At 41.9% G+C, this 19571-nt stretch overlaps 1 protein-coding gene, 1 long non-coding RNA gene and 2 gene segments (V, D, J or C); 2 read left to right on the forward strand and 2 right to left on the reverse strand.

Moving 5' to 3' along the window:
* Positions 1–1545: 1545 nt before the first annotated feature.
* On the reverse strand, positions 1546–2559 carry LOC119910605. The segment is given in 2 exon segments: positions 1546–2109; positions 2280–2559. Coding segments are annotated over 2 exon segments (393 nt in total).
* Positions 2560–3072: 513 nt separating this feature from the next.
* Positions 3073–7639, forward strand: LOC119910615. Its single transcript, XR_005445657.1, has 3 exons — positions 3073–3601; positions 5290–5505; positions 5640–7639. It is a non-coding gene; the product is annotated as an uncharacterized LOC119910615 (long non-coding RNA).
* A 4165-nt stretch (positions 7640–11804) lies between these two features.
* LOC119910610 (early nodulin-20-like) lies at positions 11805–15737 on the forward strand. The gene is made up of 3 exons (XM_038729316.1): positions 11805–11937; positions 12216–12416; positions 15238–15737. The coding sequence occupies exons 2-3, from the start codon at positions 12409–12411 to the stop codon at positions 15551–15553; spliced, it is 324 nt and encodes a 107-aa protein (XP_038585244.1). The 5' UTR covers positions 11805–11937; positions 12216–12408; the 3' UTR covers positions 15554–15737.
* Positions 15738–18055: 2318 nt separating this feature from the next.
* Positions 18056–18814, reverse strand: LOC119910604. The segment is given in 2 exon segments: positions 18056–18405; positions 18541–18814. Coding segments are annotated over 2 exon segments (393 nt in total).
* Positions 18815–19571: the final 757 nt, after the last annotated feature.

The following is a 19571-nucleotide window of genomic DNA, read 5'->3' on the forward strand; positions in this document are numbered from 1 at the left end:
CAGTTAGTCCTTTCTGACCTCATTAACAAAACATAAATACTGCATGTGTTGTACATTTCTGTAGGTACTCACTTCCCAACATTTTTTTAGTTGGTTTTAATTCACAATATTGCCCTGTTTTACCCCTGCATTTAGCTTTATCACTGACTTCTGTCAGTTTGAGAAAACATGTGTAACATAGACTTGCTGCCTAGAGCTTGTGGATTAAATGACCTCAGTTAAACTAGCATACTTGGATTTGGAATTTTAAACCAAATCTTATGCTCTTTGGTTGTGTAAGTGTAATGAGGTTCCAGTAAGTGAACCTTGAGTTAAAATTATTTTGTTGCTTCTATTGTCAAGAACTAACTTTGGCAAAATTTTGCAAAGAATGGGTTTGAAATTTTAATGGAATTAAAACCCAATGAAATAATAATTGAACACAATTTGAAACCAACAGGACAATAATTCAAACAGGAACATTACAAATGTCTGTTAAAGATGTTGGGTTAGATTACAGAGTACATATGGTGTCACATTAACTGCCCATAATTTCACATTGTGACATTTGTTGAAACCTTGTTTTGCACAGCCACTATTACCACAAATGATACTGATTACTAACAAAAGGCTATATGTGCAATTTAATGGTCAGATATCATATCAGTGTTAGTCTAGAGCTCCCTCTGTAGTCCATCCAAGAAACAGTATCTTCTGTTCACATGGATATTTGTATGCATTTAAAGCTGCAGTAACTCTTGTCAGTGCTCAGCGTCATAACGTACATTACCTATAATACAGAGCAGGGCTGCAGAGAGTTTATCAGACCAGCTGTGATCATTATTGTGTTCTGAGCAAAATGATCCAGAGTGACAGTGAGTGTCAGTCTGAGTGATGGGAGGTGTGACGTTACAACGGAGATATGAAGAGTTAGAGGTGGGAGTGTCGCTGTAGTATGTGATGTTCTGTGGTTGTACTTGAGGTCCCCCTACAGTAGAGCAGATAAAATGTTTTGCCAACAGCGCGCTGGGTTTTTGTTCAGCTTCCACATGTGTCTGTATCACTGTGCTCACTAACGGCACAGAAGTACAAGCCTTTATCTTCTGGCACCAGATTCTTCACAGTGAATGTCCCACTGTGAGCGTCAGGCTTGGTGGCTGAGAATTTCTCTTTGCTGAATTCTCCAAAGTCGTGAACTTTGCTGGCAGTTGTTGTGAACACTACTTGTTTCACTGCTTCTCCTGGCAGCTGTCTGTACCAGTACATCTGGTAATAGCCGCCACCTTTGGTGTGGCTGCAGCTTATTGTTGCATTTTCACCCTGGTGTATCCACAGTATGTCAGTCTGGGTGACATCACTCCCATCAATTAGACCTTTGTGTAAAACAGTTAGGTTAATAGTGAAAATGCATTTACTTTAAAACACTTTAAAACCATTGTCACCCTCTGCTGCCATGTCAAAAATTATAGTTTAATAATGAAAAGCAACTAATCCTTAATGTAAGTCACCTTTCATCCAGAGCAGAAATAATAAAAAGCTGAAGAGACCATGTTTGATAATGTCCATGTTCTGGTGTTTGGAGACTCACATAAATCTGTTAGTGTAGTTACAGAGAGATGAAGAGTTGCAGGTGGGAGTGTCTCTGCAGCGTGTGACGTTTTCTGATCCTGTTGGCTGCTGTATCACAATTTGCTTGGTGAATCAAAGTGACTGAGTATTTGTGGTACTTGAGGTCCCCCTACAGTACGTGAGATGGTGGGACAGATGTGTGCTAACAGTGCACTGGGGTTTTTGTTCAGATATTGAGTGTGTTTGTATCACTGTGCTCACTAACAGCACAGAAGTACAAGCCTTTATCTTCTGGCACCAGATTCTTCACAGTGAATGTCCCACTGTGAGCGTCAGGCTTGGTGGCTGAGAATTTCTCTTTGCTGAATTCTCCAAAGTCGTGATCTTTGCTGGCTGTTGTTGTGAACACTATTTGTTTCATTGCTTCTCCTGGCCGCTGTCTGTACCAGTACATCTGGAAATGGTTAGCATCCTTTGTGTGGCTGCAGTTTATTGTTGCATTTTCACCCTGGTGTTTCCACAGTATGTCAGTCTGGGTGACATCACTCCCATCAGTAAGACCTGTGTATATAATAGTAAAAGTTATCAATTAGAAACTTGTACTCAGCATTTTGGATTCTGTTGTTATCTGAGATCACTTCCAACAAATGAATAATTGTCTACAACAAGAGCAAAAACATAAAACAATAAAATAACGTAAACTTTTTTTAGTTGATTTTATTGCAAATTACCTGTAATCCACAACAAAAACACTGACAATATGAGGAGATCTTGTTTGATGATATCCATGTTCTGACAGACAGAGACTGCCAGAGTCTCATAGTTACAGAGACATGAAGAGTTGCAGGTGTCTCTGCATTAACACTGTGTAGGTGGGAGTATCAGTGGAAGTGTAGGTCCCCCTACAGTTCATCACTGTCATAAATGTTACCTCTAATTCAGATCTGTAGCACTGACAAGACTGAGCAAGACAGATTTTATGATGTAATGTATTTTGTGATGATATTTAAAGGGGCAATATGTAGTTTTCAGCGGACACTAGCAGTTTGGTTTTAAGATTGCAACCAGATGCGGGCTCGTACGCGTGCTTGCTTGAAATCGTAAAGCTCATACAGCGCAGCGAGCCAGCATATTGGCACAATATTTTGTAAAAGAAGGCAGTGTGACAGCAGCTGGAGACATCTTCACACCACATGCTGGAAACTCAGGTAAACCCCTACTGCAACGTTACAGTAATATATTTTGCAGCTTGCGGTTGAAGTAATCCGTGCTTGTCACATGATAACTTTATATTTACTGTATTAAGCCGACGTGATACATTGGCGTTAGCTCACCTGCTGCTTTTCAGTAACTAACATTACTATTTGTGTATCTTTTACCGGAGGCTCAGCAATGTCAGCACAGCTAAATGGATGAGAACGAAACGGTTAATGAGCTGGACTGAATATTATAAATGACACTGTTATAAGTAACTTTACTGTAGTGGCTCTTCCATTGTGGTGTTGTCATATTATGTGGCTCATGTTAGTTATGCCGAATGAGACGGTGGAGAAGCTGTATACCTGAGTATCGCTAAAACCACAATAAATCTAAATTGAACTCTACGAAGCACTCAGTGGTAGATCCGTGCTAAAGTAAGCTGGCTGCTCCTGCCTTGCATCAAGGCTGCTATAAACAAATCGCTCCACATTGCTTGGTACCGTTACATCCTGTCTTGCAGGCTAAAATAAACACTTTGTCATAATTCCAGTGGTACATAGGATATTTATATGAATCGTGTTAAATTAAGGATTAGGAGTGTAAACTGGTGTTTTCATGCTTACAATAGACCTGAAGTGCAGTTTCTTGCAGCACAGTGTCAGGAGCCAAGCGTGCGTTTATTGTGACTGTTTTCTACCCGACTGCCTCTGTTCAGTATCAGCACCCTTATCATGTGTGTTCCCAGGTTCCCATCATCAAACTGACTGACTCCTTCACTGAGGTCAAAGTGGACATCAGCTTCAATGTGAAGAGTGGCGTTGAAGCCGCTCGGCTCAGCAAGGACTACAAAGAGGTATAGCTGGCGTCATGCGTGCAACTTTTTTGAAACGTTTGCAAAATGTTTGACCTTTTTTCTTGTGTTTGTCATGTATCCTTGGAATACACACACTTCATGATTAATGGATGTGTAAGTGTACACATTGTTTGAACATTTGAAACATTTTCCCACGCTGTTTTCCAGGGGTCTACAGATCGTAGTATTATCTCAAACAATTCTCTTAAATCTCTAAGGTTGTAAAGAAGCCTGAAATACTGAAACCTAAATGGTGCCTTTCTTACAACATAAAAAACAAAACAAAGATAGTTGCTGTTATAGATTGTACAGGTTTCTTAGTAGCATATAGAGCTTTTGACAACACTTTTTAACATACAGGAAGCCATTTGATTCCAAAGCATTGCTTAATGGAGGTTTAACGTCTTGTGTGGCATATTTAGAGTAATCATTTCCTAACTCACCTGTTATGACCCTGGGGTCATATTTAGTTTGTTTTTATCTCCCCCTGCAATGTCAGCTGTCTCTCCTCCCTTAGAGTATGTGTGTGTATGCAGGTAATGGAGAACAGGAGGGCACACTGGATTGGTCCTGCAGAGCTGATTGGAGTCTCCTGATTGGTCACCTGGATGACAACAGCCATCTTAAGCACCACTGACAGGAACTCCTCTCTCTCTCTCTGCCTTTCCCAACCTGAGCCTGTGTACTGTGTGTTATACCTGTTAGTTGTGAGTAGAAAACTGCTGTGTAGAGTAGACCTTGTAAATGAATCTGTGCAGCTTAGCTTCGTAATTCTGATTGTTGTTGACAACCTTTTTTTTGTGGGCTTTAGCCATTTTTGTTATAATATACGGATATTTCTTTGTTGTATAGCAGTGTGTAGGAGTGAGAAGCCCTTTTTGCTTTTGAGATTAGAAGCCTGGTTTAGAGCTTTGTCTTTTATTTACTTTCTGTTTTTGGTTTAGGAAAGTTTAGGTTTATTAGATTGTTTTGGTTGTTGTTTTGGGCACTGCTCATCTCTGAAGCCAATAAAACTGCTAAATTGTATTTCCTGTGTTCTGGCCTTGTTTGGGAATGGGAAGAGTGGGAAGCTACACTTTTATGTTGCGTCCCGGACACCCCTAGACCTTGGGACGTAACACACCTTAACTGGCATTGCTAACGTCAAAAGCAAGATGGTGTTCATTTTATAATATGTCAAGTTTTGTACGCTTCTATATATTAGTGATCAGTAGGATAAACCAAGAAAAATCCTGGACTTTTGAGACTTTAAATTGCTGTTTTCCTTTGGAGGGTGCTGAAAGCATCAACATGTATTTCTTTATATGCACTTCCTCTGTCTATTTTTGGTCCTGTAGAAAAACCCTGTGCCAACTTATCTGGTGCTGAAGCAGTTCCTACTGCAGAGGAACCTCAATGAGGTTTTCACCGATGGAATTTGTTTTTAGCAAGACCTCTTAATGTTTTTATCAACTTGATCTTATTTTTTGGAGGATGTTTTATTAAGGTATTTGCAACAATTGTGGTTAATGAATACATGAATTATAAACATATGCACAATTCTGAATAAAACAGCCCTACATGCAGTATTCAGCATGAACAATGTGAAGACCGTCATGCTGTCGAAGCATCTAAAAGTCTCGTCAATGACCTGTTAAACTAATTTAACCATCTGCAATAAGTCTAACATCTACCCGTGTGTTTTCCAGCTTCGCTACAGGGGAAGGACGTGTGCAGTCCCAACATCAACATCGGTGCTCTTCTCATTGAATTCTTTGAACTCTACGGTCGCCACTTCAACTACCTGAAAGTAGGTATCAGGATAAAAGATGGAGGTTGTTACGTTGCCAAAGACGAGGTTCAGAAGAACATGATGGATGGCTACAGGCCCTCCATGCTCTACATTGAGGACCCACTGCAACCAGGTAGGAACAGTGAACACAGAGGATAAAGGGTTACAAAGTGGGTTTGTCCTTTTAAAAGTTCGTCCAACATTTGAATTCCGTTTCCAGGTATTGAAATGTCATGTTCTAGTGACCATCTGTTTTGTGTCCAACAGACAACGATGTTGCCCGGAGTTTGTACGGTGCCATGCAGCTTAAGCAGGACTTTGACTACGCCCGTGTGGTGCTCAGCCATGCTGTACCCTCTCATTTCAGAGTCACTAGTGATTTTAGTTTCTGTGCAAAAACTTCCACATGAAACAAGAGCTTTCGAACAACTGCCACGGTCCATGTTTTACTGCAGCTGGTACATTGCTGGTCTTTCCTTCAGTCCTTGCTTCACAGACAGCTTTAATGTTAAACAAGTGGAGTTTTTTATTGACGATAAATAAGCACTGAGCTGTTGCTTACACAATGGAGATGGCATGGGAAACCAAAGTCAGTCACTTCTAATGAATCCAAATACCTCACTGTCATTCATGTCAAAGCGTGGCTAGGCCAAAATTTCTTAGAACTAAATGAGAGTAAAACAGAGATCATGCAGTTTGGCCCCACTAACTGCACGATAGACTTGGGCCCCCTCAATGACTTTGTGCATCCTGTTGTAACTAACCTTGGGGTCAAAAATAGACAGTGATTTTAAACTTGACAAACAAATAAATGCGGTTGTGAAATCTAGTTTTTATCATCTTCGCCTTTTAGCCAAAGTTAAACCTTTTATTTCTTCTCGTTGTACTGTAATGCACTTTATATCGGTATAAATCACAACGCACTTTCACGCTTACAGTTAGTCCAAAATTCTGCAGCACGTCTTTTAACAGGAACCAAAAAGCGCGCTCATATAACTCCAATTCTTGCCTCATTGCACTGGCTTCCTGTTCGTTTTAGGATTGATTTTATTGTTTGTTTTTAAAGCTGTGAATGGACTGGCCCCAACATATATCTCGGACCTCGTCCAAATTTATACGCCAGTGCGGTCACTGAGGTCAGAGGGCCAGCTCCAGCTTGCGGCCCCCAAGACAAGAGAGGGCCTTTTCTGTGGTTGGACCTAAACTCTGGAACGCTCTGCCCCTCCATGTCCGAACAGCCCCTACAGTTGAGTGTTTCTCCTCTAAAGACACATTTTTATTCTTTGGCTTTTAACTCCGCGAGTTGTGTGGTCCTCTGATTGTTTTACTGTATTTTAGTATTTAAAGCTGATGCTCTTATTTTGCTTTTACAAAATTTTATATTAATTGTTTTGTATGTTTGAGTCTTCTGTGCAGCACTTTGGTAACTTTGTGTTTGTAAAATGTGCTATAGAAATAAAGTGGATTGGATTCATTTTTATTGGAACTGCTTTGTATTCAAGAAAAAGTCCCAATATGGTTTATTTACTGTTATTTATGTCAGTACGTCACAGTAGCTGTTGAAAGTCACCGTTTTGTGGCTCGCTGTAAATATACTGAGAGTTTATTTAGTTGTTATGGAGGAGAGAGGTGAGGTTTCTAAATGGACAACACTGGTGCTTGAGGTCAGTGTTAGCTTCACGTGGGTGTTAATGTTTTCATTAACCCAGCACTGTCCAGCATTTTTTATGGATGTAATGTTGCAGGCTAGTTGAGTTTACCATTGCAGAAATTCAATATAATTGTAGGAGCAGAGATTATAGTGGCTGGATATTGCCGAGCATTGGCTTTGTTTACAGTCAAACATCCACCTATTGCCAACTTCTGCTTAGGAGAATTAATCAATTAAAATGCTTACATACAAATATCACCACAACGCATTTCATTGGCTCCAACTACTGCAGCTCTTTGCTACAATGTGTCATAGAGGCACAAGTAGTGGTTATTTTCATTATCGATTAATTTGCCAATCATTTATTTGTTTTGTCTACAAATGGTGGAAGAATTATATGTATGTATTATATGTATAAATTCTCTAAGCCTGCCCATGGTGAAGCCTTGAATAATTTTTTTCTGTCTGACCAACAGTCCAAAACCTAAACATATTTAATTTACTTCTTACATTTGAGAAACACACAAACACTTGTCAGGTCTCTGGCTATTGTGGCAGACAGATGCCAATGGTATTTCTTACTAAACAAATGTATTGTGCCATACCCATACTGTCAGAGTCTGGAATGTCCTTCCACTTTGTCAACTTTACCATTATTTGGCTGTGATGACAGCATGGTGATATCTGAATGTATTTGATACCACTACACTTGTATGAACCTGCTTATTCCTTTTATAAATCACCCCTGTTCTAAAGTCCAATTTAATGCTAATGCAAAACAGAAGTGTGTGTGTGTCATTATAATAAACTCTGAAAAAGGAAACCATTCCTATAATATAGTACATCAAATTTATTAAGAAGCAAATATTTTAGATTTATATTGTGGGAGGAAAATTCAGTGCGCTTGCGTACACAGCAGGGTGTTCAGGGAACCACCGTTCCTGTTGGAAAAAAACGTTTTACTACGTTTTGTCGGCGCTGAACTCGCCCCAGGTTGATCTGGCTGGTTGGTCAACAACACAGCATTGGTGAGACTGAAACGGAAAGGGTAGATACGTATTGGACACTGATCCTCTTCTTGATCGTCCTCGTCCACAAGATGATTGCATTTCGCAACAGGAGTGTTCAGTCTCACCAATGCTGCGTTGTTGAGGCGTTTTGCAGTCGTGTTGTGTTGAAATACTGTCATGTTGTTGTGTTTCCCAGGAATCCTGGGAAATAAATCTGCGAGTGTTGCAAGTGATGCAATATTTTTGCCTCTCTCATTCACTGTGCAAGACGGGTCAGGTCACAGATATAAAGACATGTAGAGAGAGAGGAGATTATGGCTCTTGTTGCCAGATTGACTCTTGTCAAGTTTATATTCCCTTCATGATACAGAGAGTTAAATGTGGATTGAAATATGAAAATATAGTAATATATAAAATACAATAAAAAAATAGAAAAATATTTACAGATATTATATATATTTATTAAAATATAAAATAGTAATACATAAAAATAGAATACAAAAATAGAAAATATTTACAGATATATAACCTTTTAAAATATAAAAAAATAGTAATGTATAAAAATAGAATAAAAAAATAGAAAAATATTTACAGATATATATATACTTATTAAAATATAAAAAATAGTAATGTATAAAAATAGAATAAAAAATAGAAAAATATTTACAGATATTATACATTTATAAAAACTAATAAAAATAGTAATATAATAAAAAAATATATACAGATTTTTAGATACACTTTCACGTTCCAATATTTGTGCCTCTCTCTTTCACTGGGTAAGACAGTTTGAGGTACAGAAGACTTGTGGAGATAGCAAGTAGAAGGCTTAACCCTCTTTGTCCTCATTGTCACTCATATGTCATTATATAGGCCAGGTACGCAATGCTTAAATCCAAAAGTTTGCTCTGGAAAAAGCAGAAGCAATTCTTGCGGCTCTAGAAAAATCACCTGCAGCATACCTGTCAAATATCCAAGAAGTAGTGAGGACAGAACCACCCAAAACTACAAACAGCTTGAATTCGTAATCGTCTAATAATTTTGGCAAGCCCTGTAGATACGTAGTTTGATATCTTCTGTCATTGTCCGAAGAGCATCTGCAATTTTTGCTGGGGAAGTGTGGTCGGGGCACACATATGAAGATTTGTAGAGAGAGCCAGAAGAAGGCTCAAGCCTCTCGCTACCAAAATGACTCTTGTGAATCACACGGTAATTACGTGCAGAGAGGTCATCCTGCTCTTGTTTGTTTTGCTCGGATACACTACCCCGACAGTCCATGCCAGTGGAGTGGCGGCCATTTCTCGGATGCAGCAACCTGGGATTCCTGCAGGTTTGGTCCTCAAAGTCTGTCTGGATTTGTGGTGGTACTGCAGGGCAAAAAAATACAGAGAGGTCATCCTGCTCTTGTTTGTTTTGCTCTGTTTCATCAACTAACCAGTCCAAGTTTATGGAGTGGCGGCCATTTCTCAGACCCAGCAACCTGGGATTACTGCAGGTTTGGTCCTCAAAGTCTGTCTGGACTTGTGGTGGTACAGCAGGGCAAAAAAATACAGAGAGGTCATCCTGCTCTTGTTGAATTTGCTCTGTTTCATTAACTAACCAGTCCAAGTTTGGGGAGTGGCAGCCATTTCTCAGATCCAGCAACCTGGGTTTACAGCAGGTTTGGTCCTCAAAGTCTGTCTGGACTTGTGGTGGTACTGCAGGGCAAAAAAATACAGAGAGGTCATCCTGCTCTTGTTTGTTTTGCTCTGTTTCATCAACTAACCAGTCCAAGTTTACGGAGTGGCGGCCATTTCTTGGATCCAGCAACCTGGGATTACTGCAGGTTTGGTCCTCAAAGTCTGTCTGGACTTGTGGCGTTACTACACGGTAAGTGCGTGCAGAGGGTCATCCTGCTCTTGTTGAATTTGCTCTGTGTCATCAACTAACCAGTCCAAGTTTACGGAGTGGCGGCCATTTCTTGGATCCAGCAACCTGGGATTACAGCAGGTTTGGTCCTCAAAGTCTGTCTGGACTTGTGGTGGTACTGCAGGGCAAAAAATACAGAGAGGTCATCCTGCTCTTGTTTGTTTTGCTCTGTTTCATCAACTAACCAGTCCAAGTTTACGGAGTGGCGGCCATTTCTTGGATCCAGCAACCTGGGATTACTGCAGGTTTGGTCCTCAAAGTCTGTCTGGACTTGTGGCGTTACTACACAGTAAGTGCGTGCAGAGAGGTCATCCTGCTCTTGTTGAATTTGCTCTGTGTCATCAACTAACCAGTCCAAGTTTATGGAGTGGCAGCCATTTCTCGGATCCAGCAACCTGAGTTTACAGCAGGTTTGGTCCTCAAAGTCTGTCTGGACTTGTGGGGTACTGCAGGGCAAAAAATACAGAGGGGTCATCCTGCTCTTGTTTGTTTTGCTCTGTTTCATTAACTAACCAGTCCAAGTTTACGGAGTGGAAGCCATTTCTCAGATCCAGCAACCTGGGATTACTGCAGGTTTGGTCCTCAAAGTCTGTCTGGACTTGTGGCGTTACTACACGGTAAGTGCGTGCAGAGGGGTCATCTTGCTCTTGTTGGTTTGCTCTGTGTCATCAACTAACCAGTCCAAGTTTAGGGAGTGGCGGCCATTTCTCGGATCCAGCAACCTGGGATTACAGCAGGTTTGGTCCTCAAAGTCTGTCTGGATTTGTGGTGTTACTACACGGTAAGTGCGTGCAGAGGGGTCATCCTGCTCTTTTGAATTTGCTCTGTGTCATCAACTAACCAGTCCAAGTTTAGGGAGTGGCGGCCATTTCTCGGATCCAGCAACCTGGGATTACTGCAGGTTTGGTCCTCAAAGTCTGTCTGGACTTGTGGCGTTACTACACGGTAAGTGCGTGCAGAGGGGTCATCCTGCTCTTGTTTGTTTTGCTCTGTTTCACCAACTAACCAGTCCAAGTTTAGGGAGTGGCGGCCATTTCTTGGATCCAGCAACCTGGGATTGCTGCAGGTTTGGTCCTCAAAGTCTGTCTGGACTTGTGGTGGTACTGCAGGGCAAAAAAATACAGAGGGGTCATCCTGCTCTTGTTGAATTTGCTCTGTGTCATCAACTAACCAGTCCAAGTTTACGGAGTGGCGGCCATTTCTTGGATCCAGCAACCTGGGTTTACAGCAGGTTTGGTCCTCAAAGTCTGTCTGGACTTGTGGCGTTACTACACGGTAAGTGCGTGCAGAGGGGTCATCCTGCTCTTGTTTGTTTTGCTCTGTTTCATCAACTAACCAGTCCAAGTTTATGGAGTGGCGGCCATTTCTCAGACCCAGCAACCTGGGATTACTGCAGGTTTGGTCCTCAAAGTCTGTCTGGACGATGGATCCATAGATGATGTTTTTCTCGTCTGGTGCTGGTACAGGAGGTGATTCGTGGATCACAGGTTCTGCTGGGTTAATCCTGGGTGTACTGGGTTGATTATGGCTCAGTACAGAGCTGATGAGATGTCCAGCAGTTTTGGCGACCCAAGGAAGCACAACAAGACCTAGAGCTAATACTGGCATGTCAGTAGATAGTGGGATTAACTAGATAAAATGGTATTTCTCCTGATATTTAGTTGCAAAGTTTTACAGTTCTCTGCACAAAGTATTTCTTCTGATATGTTGTTGTCTGGTTTTACAATTCTCTGCAGAAAGTGTGAGATATCTGATCGATTCTGACGCGTTTGGTCTCAGTAAAGAGTGACGTAACAAAAAAAAGAAGCAGGAGTGACGTCAGGAGTGTTCCATGTTTTTTTTAAAAATACTAACGGCTGGATTTTGAAAGGATCCAACAGAGAAACTCCCTTCTGGGCTCCTTCTAAAGCCACGCCCCCAAAATACGTGAACGCACGTTGCCGTTGCAGCTGGAGGACCAGCGAAGAGGAGCGCAGTGCAGCCGCTCACATCAGGTGTAAGAAAACGTGTAACCTTATCATTATGAAATGAAACAACTAACCGTGGTGTTAGTACTCACTGTCTATCTAGCATGTTAATATTGGACAGGTTTAAAAAGACCGAGTTTTGATCAGTAACGCGCTGGCTAGTTAACTGTTAGCAACAGGTAACTTAGCTGTGCTAACAGCTTCGGTAACATTGGGCAAAGCTAAAAACAGGCTGATCCACATTTTCCCGTTACACGAACGTGATTTCGTGTTTGACTCCCAACATGGACGTTGTTTTGCATGTCAGAGCTTCCACGGTGACAGCATTATTGTCTCTGAGGACTGCACTCCAGAGCCAAGCACAGACCAGGAGAGGACCGGGGTCGAGGCGCAGAGGTGGGAGGTCCGAGGAAGAACAGGCAGGACGGAGAGGACGAGGTGCAAGTTAAGCAGCACATTTTCTAGGACCTGAGTCGAGCTTCACACTCCAACAACGGCATATGAACAGGTGTGTGTGTGTATATATTTTAATATTAGTACATTATTTCCCAGTGTACTTCTGTCAAAGTTTCTCTGGTGTTTCCCCCCTTAAGCCCTTTGGCAGTCAAAAGTGCTATATAAATATAATCCACTATTGTTATTACTTTTTATTTATTTTTTATTTTTTACTGATTACACCAACACTAACTACAGCTCTGCTTCAGCCATTGGCTCATCTGTGTTATGTCCACTGACGTGAATGGAACAAGTGTCTGTGTTTATTGCAGCCCTGAGAGGACTACAGATACCTGGTTTTTATACTCTCTATTTAATATGTGTTGGTGTATAAAGACACTTTCAACAAATACAAAAGTGTTTTAGAAACAACTTGCTTACCTTGCCTTTACCTGGTGAAGTTATGTGGAAAGCAATAATGGTACATATTATATATTGCAATGCACTAGATGAGGTTAGCAACTGCTCAGCGTTGGCCACATAGCTAGCGTAACTATCCATGTTTTCCCAGATTTTCTGATGTTGACTGTTTTCACTGACATTATCTGAATCTCGTTGGCCTGACAGTCTTCATCACATAAACCTTTATTGCTGTTTTTATCCTTACTTAGAGTTTATGTTGGAGTCTTGCTTTGTGCCGTGAGCTGGTTGTTTTGTTAGAAGACTGCATTTCATTAGCTGGGGTGTTTTGTCGCTGTGGTCTGCAGGACCCGCATCCTGATCCATTGCCTTTGCATTAAAAGCAGAATAGTGGCTGTTCCAAGCAACAGAGGGAAACAGGCGTGTGCTTTATTTCTAACTGAGGTTTGAGCCTATTGACAATAATGCAGTAAAAATGTGATTTATTAATGATTTCATTGAAAAACTACATATAGTCCCGTTAAAACAGAATATGGAAGGTATTTCTGTACTGGCATGGCAGCGCAAGAATGTGAGTAAAGTTATAAATTATGATCAAGTCTGATTTATGAAGTTTGCTTTTTATTTATTTATGAAGGAACGCTGTAGGAAGCAGAATAGTTTGGATGTCTGCATTTTATCAGTGGTCTGTAGTTCAAGACTCCATCAATCTTGTAGTTGATGAGACAATATCAGAAACAATATGTTCTGCACATCCAAGAAATGTGACGAGCATATTTTGTACAACAGTTGATAATAAATTCAAAGGCTCAGTTTAGATGGAGGCTGGCTGCAGGTGTTCAAGAGCCTGAACATCTTGTCTGTGTGCAGTTTTTGTATTGACTTGAGGGGAATCTGCAGCACTGTGCTGACTGGCAGCACAGAAATACACACCCCTGTCATTTAATGAAACATTTGAAACAGTGAGGCTTGACTCTTTACGGCCGTCTCCATCAAAGCTGATTTTTCCTTTCACGTCGTCCTCGGGGTATAGGGAGTCCAGATACAGATATCCCAGGAACTTTAGCGTTTTGTTTTCATCTTGTTTGTACCAGAGAATGACCTCAAAATTTGTTATGCTGTGTGAACATTTGATCTCACTGGCAACAGATTCACCAGTTCCTTTTATGATGAAAGGAGGTTTTTGACTGACAGTGTAGGTATTTGAGGCACCTGTAGAAAAAGATGTTATTTTAAATACTGAAATGATTAGCTGTGTAGGATCTTACTCTGTCTGAAATACTCACCCTTATTCCCTGGCAGATGAAGGAAACACAATATAAAGACCTTAAACATCATGGTAAAGAATTTTAAATGTGAGTTTGTTCTATCTGCTTTTCTTTCTGGTGCTTTCAGCTCAGCACCTGTAGACGAAAGCACATCACTGTTGCATTATAACAAACAGGGGAGGTGTCCGTAATCTACATCACAGCTTTCACTTTGTCAGCAGGGTATAGCACTGTGTTGATTTTACAATCTATGGACGTGGAAATCCTTTATTTTCATTGTATGAGGTTTTTTCCCCCCTGCAGGTGTGAGAAATACTGCAGATATATACAAACAACATGTAGTAGTTGCAGTTTGGTGCATCAGTTTGTGGCAGCCTGTCTGACAATATATTTAACCTACTGACTGCAGACACATAAAAATAAAATCTGCAACTCATTTAGTCTCTTTCTACTTTATTTATTCATTTTCTTTTTATGCATTGTTTGGCTCGTCAGGCTTTAACTGAAAACTGCCACTACACACCACAGACATACTGTACTGCCTCCAAATGAGAGGAGACAAAATAAGAAAGAAAGACCTGAAGTGAACCCTGGAACCCTGGCCGCTTGGCGAGCATTATGACGTGCATTTTACTGGGACGTCACAGGGATCAAAGGGAAAAGGCTGGACTACAAACAAGCTGTTTTTAGGCAGTTCAGAACAGTGTTTTCTGTAGGAGATGGGAACTCCCTTTCGGGTGGACATTAGGCTTTTTTACTTTGCAAACCTTTTACATGTACAAAAAAGATATGACTCAATAAAGGAGAGGGGAAATGTTGTGTTGGCAGCCCGGCTGACGGTGAGTGTCCTGGTTATTTCTCCCTTTTTGCTTGTGATTCTGTTTTCCCCTGGTGTCTTCCTGTACTCTGCCTGCCTCCCTGTGTCTCCTCCCCTGCGTGTGCTCTCCCTCTCTCTCTCCCTCCGCTCCTGAGCCCGGCCAGCGACCTCGTCAGCCACCTCCTCTGCCTGCCACACCTGCCAGCAATCAGCCTCATCTCCAACAGTACTTCTACCCGGTTCTCCAGTCAACCCCTGCTTGATCATCGTTGCTCCTTACCCGGTGCCACTTCACCATTCAAGCTCGCACGTATTGTGTATCTTTTCTATATCTCTGTGCTTTGTCTCCGCTGTGTCTGACCCTGTCTGCCTGTCTGTCTCCCCTCCAGGTCCACTCACCTCCGTGCTCCGCTCCGCCAGCTGGGCTCGCCACCCTACCCTCTCCCCTCGGACCTCTTCCATGGCGTCCTCCCGGCTCCTCCCCGTGCCTCCTTGCTTCCTCGGTCCCCAGCGCCCCTGGCTCCCTTGTCTCAGTCTCCTCGGTTCCCCGTGCTCGTGTTTCCCCGGCGTCCGCCGCTCCCTCACCTCCACTCCCTCAACCCCGTATCCCCTTCAATAAAGCCTGTTCTTCCCCAGAGTTGCGTTTGGGTCCACTCTGTCCCCACACCACACCGTAACAGGAAAAACCCAAAAAGCATTATATGACCTCTTTAACCGTTCATGTGAATGACAGTCTGTTCCTCATAATGCAGTAATTGTTTTATGAAAGGTCCAGTTAGTTCTTTCTAACCTCATTCACAAAACATAATAACTGCATGTGTTGTACATGTATGTAGGTACTGACTTCCTGACACGGACTAACCATTTTGGACTTTTGTATTTCTCAATTGGTAGTAATTTCAAATTTACATTTACTCATTTGGCAGGCGCTTTATCCAAAGCGACTTACATTTGAGAAACAACATACAAGCATCAACAACGCATCAAATACAGCACGAGATCTACAAATGACAATATATACTAGTAAGAGTAGCAATAAATACGAGTAAGAGCTAATAGCACATATTGCATCAAGGGGGTAAATACCGAGGGAAAGAAGTAAGATTTAACAAAAAAGTGCAATCAATACAAGATCATTGTAAGGGGATAGAAGAAGAGCACAGGAAGTGCATGTTGGAGGTTAAGAGTTAGAGGTGTTATAAGAGGAAGCGTTCTCGGAAGAGATGAGTTTTCAAGAGCTTCTTGCTCTGATGGCGTGTGATAGCTCGTTCCACCATCGTGGTGTCACAGATGACAAAAGCCGGGACTGGGATTGCTTTGTGTGAAGCCGTTCGTTGGAGGAGTGTAGTGGCTGAGAAGGAACGTAAACTTGTATTATGGAGTTTAGGTCGATGGGTGTAGACCCAGTAGTCACTGTATGAAAGCATTGGTGACTTGAATCTGATTCTGGAGGCCGCGGGGAGCCAGTGGAGGTCACTGAGTAATGGAGTGACATGAGTCCTTTTGGGCTGATCCAAAACCAGACGTGCTGCTGTGTTCTGAACCATTTGTAAGGGTTTCACCGCACAAGCTGGAAGACCTGCTAGGAGGGCATTGCAATATTCGAGGCGAGAGATAACCATGGCCTGTCCTAGAAGCTGGGTGGCGTACTTAGTGAAGTAGGGCCTGATTTTTCTGATGTTGTATAGAGAAAAGCGGCACAACCGAGAGACAGCAGCAACATGGTCTGAAAAGGACAGCTGGTCATCAATCATGGCACCCAAGTTTCTCACCACCCTGGTTGGAGTGATGGTTGAGGAGTCAATTTGTAGTTTGATGTTATGGTGGATAGATTGCTTGGCTGGAATGACCAAGAGTTCAGTCTTAGAGAGCTTTAGTTGAAGGTGGTAGGCCTTCATCCAGGCAGATATGTCCGAGAGACAGTCCGTGATCCGCGTTGAGACGGTGGGGTCGTCTGGCAGGAAGGATAGGTAGAGTTGCGTATCGTGAGAGGCAGTGGGAGGAGGAAAAATTGTCCTTGCCACAAAACATAGTAGGAACGCCCCAAGAGGTAGGATTCAAACCACAGGACTGCTTTACTCAAGATGCCCATTACTGAGAATGTGGATAGCAGAATCCTGTGACTGAATTTGTCAAAGGCAGCTGATAGGTCAAGCAGGATAAGAACCGAGGATTGGGCTGTAGCTTTAGCTGACCTTAGGGCTTCTGTTACAGACAAAAGAGCCATTTCAGAAGAGTGGCCACTCTTAAAACAAGACTGATATGGATCTAGGAGGTCATTCCGTGAGAGGAATTCTGAGACCTGTTTGAAGACTGCCTGTTCGATAGTTTTGGAGTTCTGATACTTCGCTCTCCGTGAGAGGAGTAAACGAGGAGAGTGAAGTGCCATGGACCTGGGAGGGCAGAAGAAAAGATGCTTCTAAACGTATCTTATGGTCTTTGGTAGTGTAAGTGTAACGAGATTCCAGTAAGTGGACCTTGAGTTAAAATAATTTTGTATGGTGTTGTTTCTATTGTCAAGAATTAACTTTGGCAAATTTTTGCAAGGAATGGGTTTGAGAGTTTAATGGAATTAAAACACAATGAAAGTATAATTTAACACAGTTTGAAACCAACAGGAAAATAATAAAAACAGGAAATGTCTGCAAATGTCTGTTAAACATGTTGGGTTAGATAAGTACTTATGGTGTCACAGTCATTGCCCATAATTTCACATTGTGACGTTTTCTACCCTGTAAAAAACATTTCTCAGGCTGAAACCCTATTTTGCACAGCCACTATTACCACAAATGATACTTGTTTTTAACAAAAATATAGAAGTGCAGTTACAAATAGTTAGATGTCATATCAGTGTTAGTCTAGAGCTCCCTCTGTAGTCCATCAAAGAAACAGTATCTTCTGTTCACATGGATATTTGTATGCATTTAAAGCTGCAGTAACTCTTCTCAGTGCTCAGCGTCATAACGTACATTACCTATAATACAGAGCAGGGCTGCAGAGAGTTTATCAGACCAGCTGTGATCATTATTGTGTTCTGAGCAAAATGATCCAGAGTGACAGTGAGTGTCAGTCTGAGTGATGGCAGGTGTGACGTTACAACGGAGATATGAAGAGTTAGAGGTGGGAGTGTCGCTGTAGTATGTGATGTTCTGTGGTTGTACTTGAGGTCCCCCTACAGTAGAGCAGATCAAATGTTTTGCCAACAGCGCGCTGGGTTTTTGTTCAGCTTCCACATGTGTCTGTATCACTGTGCTCACTAACGGCACAGAAGTACAACCCTTTATCTTCTGGCACCAGATTCTTCACAGTGAATGTCCCACTGTGAGCGTCAGGCTTGGTGGCTGAGAATTTCTCTTTGCTGAATTCTCCAAAGTCGTGATCTTTGCTGGCTGTTGTTGTGAACACTATTTGTTTCATTGCTTCTCCTGGCAGCTGTCTGTACCAGTACATCTGGAAATAGCTGCCACCTTTGGTGTGGCTGCAGCTTATTGTTGCATTTTCACCCTGGTGTATCCACAGTATGTCAGTCTGGGTGACATCACTCCCATCAATTAGACCTGTGTGTAAAACAGTTAGGTTAATAGTGAAAATGCATTTACTTTAAAACACTTTAAAACCATTGTCACCCTCTGCTGCCATGTCAAAAATTATAGTTTAATAATGAAAAGCAACTAATCCTTAATGTAAGTCACCTTTCATCCAGAGCAGAAATAATAAAAAGCTGAAGAGACCATGTTTGATAATGTCCATGTTCTGGTGTTTGGAGACTCACATAAATCTGTTAGTGTAGTTACAGAGAGATGAAGAGTTGCAGGTGGGAGTGTCTCTGCAGCGTGTGACGTTTTCTGATCCTGTTGGCTGCTGTATCACAATTTGCTTGGTGAATCAAAGTGACTGAGTATTTGTGGTACTTGAGGTCCCCCTACAGTACGTGAGATGGTGGGACAGAGGTGTGCTAACAGTGCACTGGGGTTTTTGTTCAGCTATTGAGTGTGTTTGTATCACTGTGCTCACTAACAGCACAGAAGTACAAGCCTTTATCTTCTGGCACCAGATTCTTCACAGTGAATGTCCCACTGTGAGCGTCAGGCTTGGTGGCTGAGAATTTCTCTTTGCTGAATTCTCCAAAGTCGTGATCTTTGCTGGCTGTTGTTGTGAACACTATTTGTTTCATTGCTTCTCCTGGCCGCTGTCTGTACCAGTACATCTGGAAATGGTTAGCATCCTTTGTGTGGCTGCAGTTTATTGTTGCATTTTCACCCTGGTGTATCCACAGTATGTCAGTCTGGGTGACATCACTCCCATCAGTAAGACCTGTGTATATAATAGTAAAAGTTACCAATTAGAAACTTTTGGATTCTGTTGTTATCTGAGATCACTTCCAACAAATGAATAATTGTCTACAACAAGAGCAAAAACATAAAACAATAAAAGAACGTAAACTTTTTTTAGTTGATTTTATTCCAAAGCATTGCTTAATGGAGGTTTAACGTCTTGTGTGGCATATTTAGAGTAATCATTTCCTAACTCACCTGTTATGACCCTGGGGTCATATTTAGTTTGTTTTTATCTCCCCCTGCAATGTCAGCTGTCTCTCCTCCCTTAGAGTATGTGTGTGTATGCAGGTAATGGAGAACAGGAGGGCACACTGGATTGGTCCTGCAGAGCTGATTGGAGTCTCCTGATTGGTCACCTGGATGACAACAGCCATCTTAAGCACCAC

This window comes from Micropterus salmoides, unplaced genomic scaffold (genome assembly GCF_014851395.1).
Source record: "Micropterus salmoides isolate LMB-PRFRI ecotype aquatic unplaced genomic scaffold, ASM1485139v1 Ms_hic_scaffold_19, whole genome shotgun sequence".
In the NCBI taxonomy this organism is placed as follows: domain Eukaryota; kingdom Metazoa; phylum Chordata; class Actinopteri; order Centrarchiformes; family Centrarchidae; genus Micropterus; species Micropterus salmoides.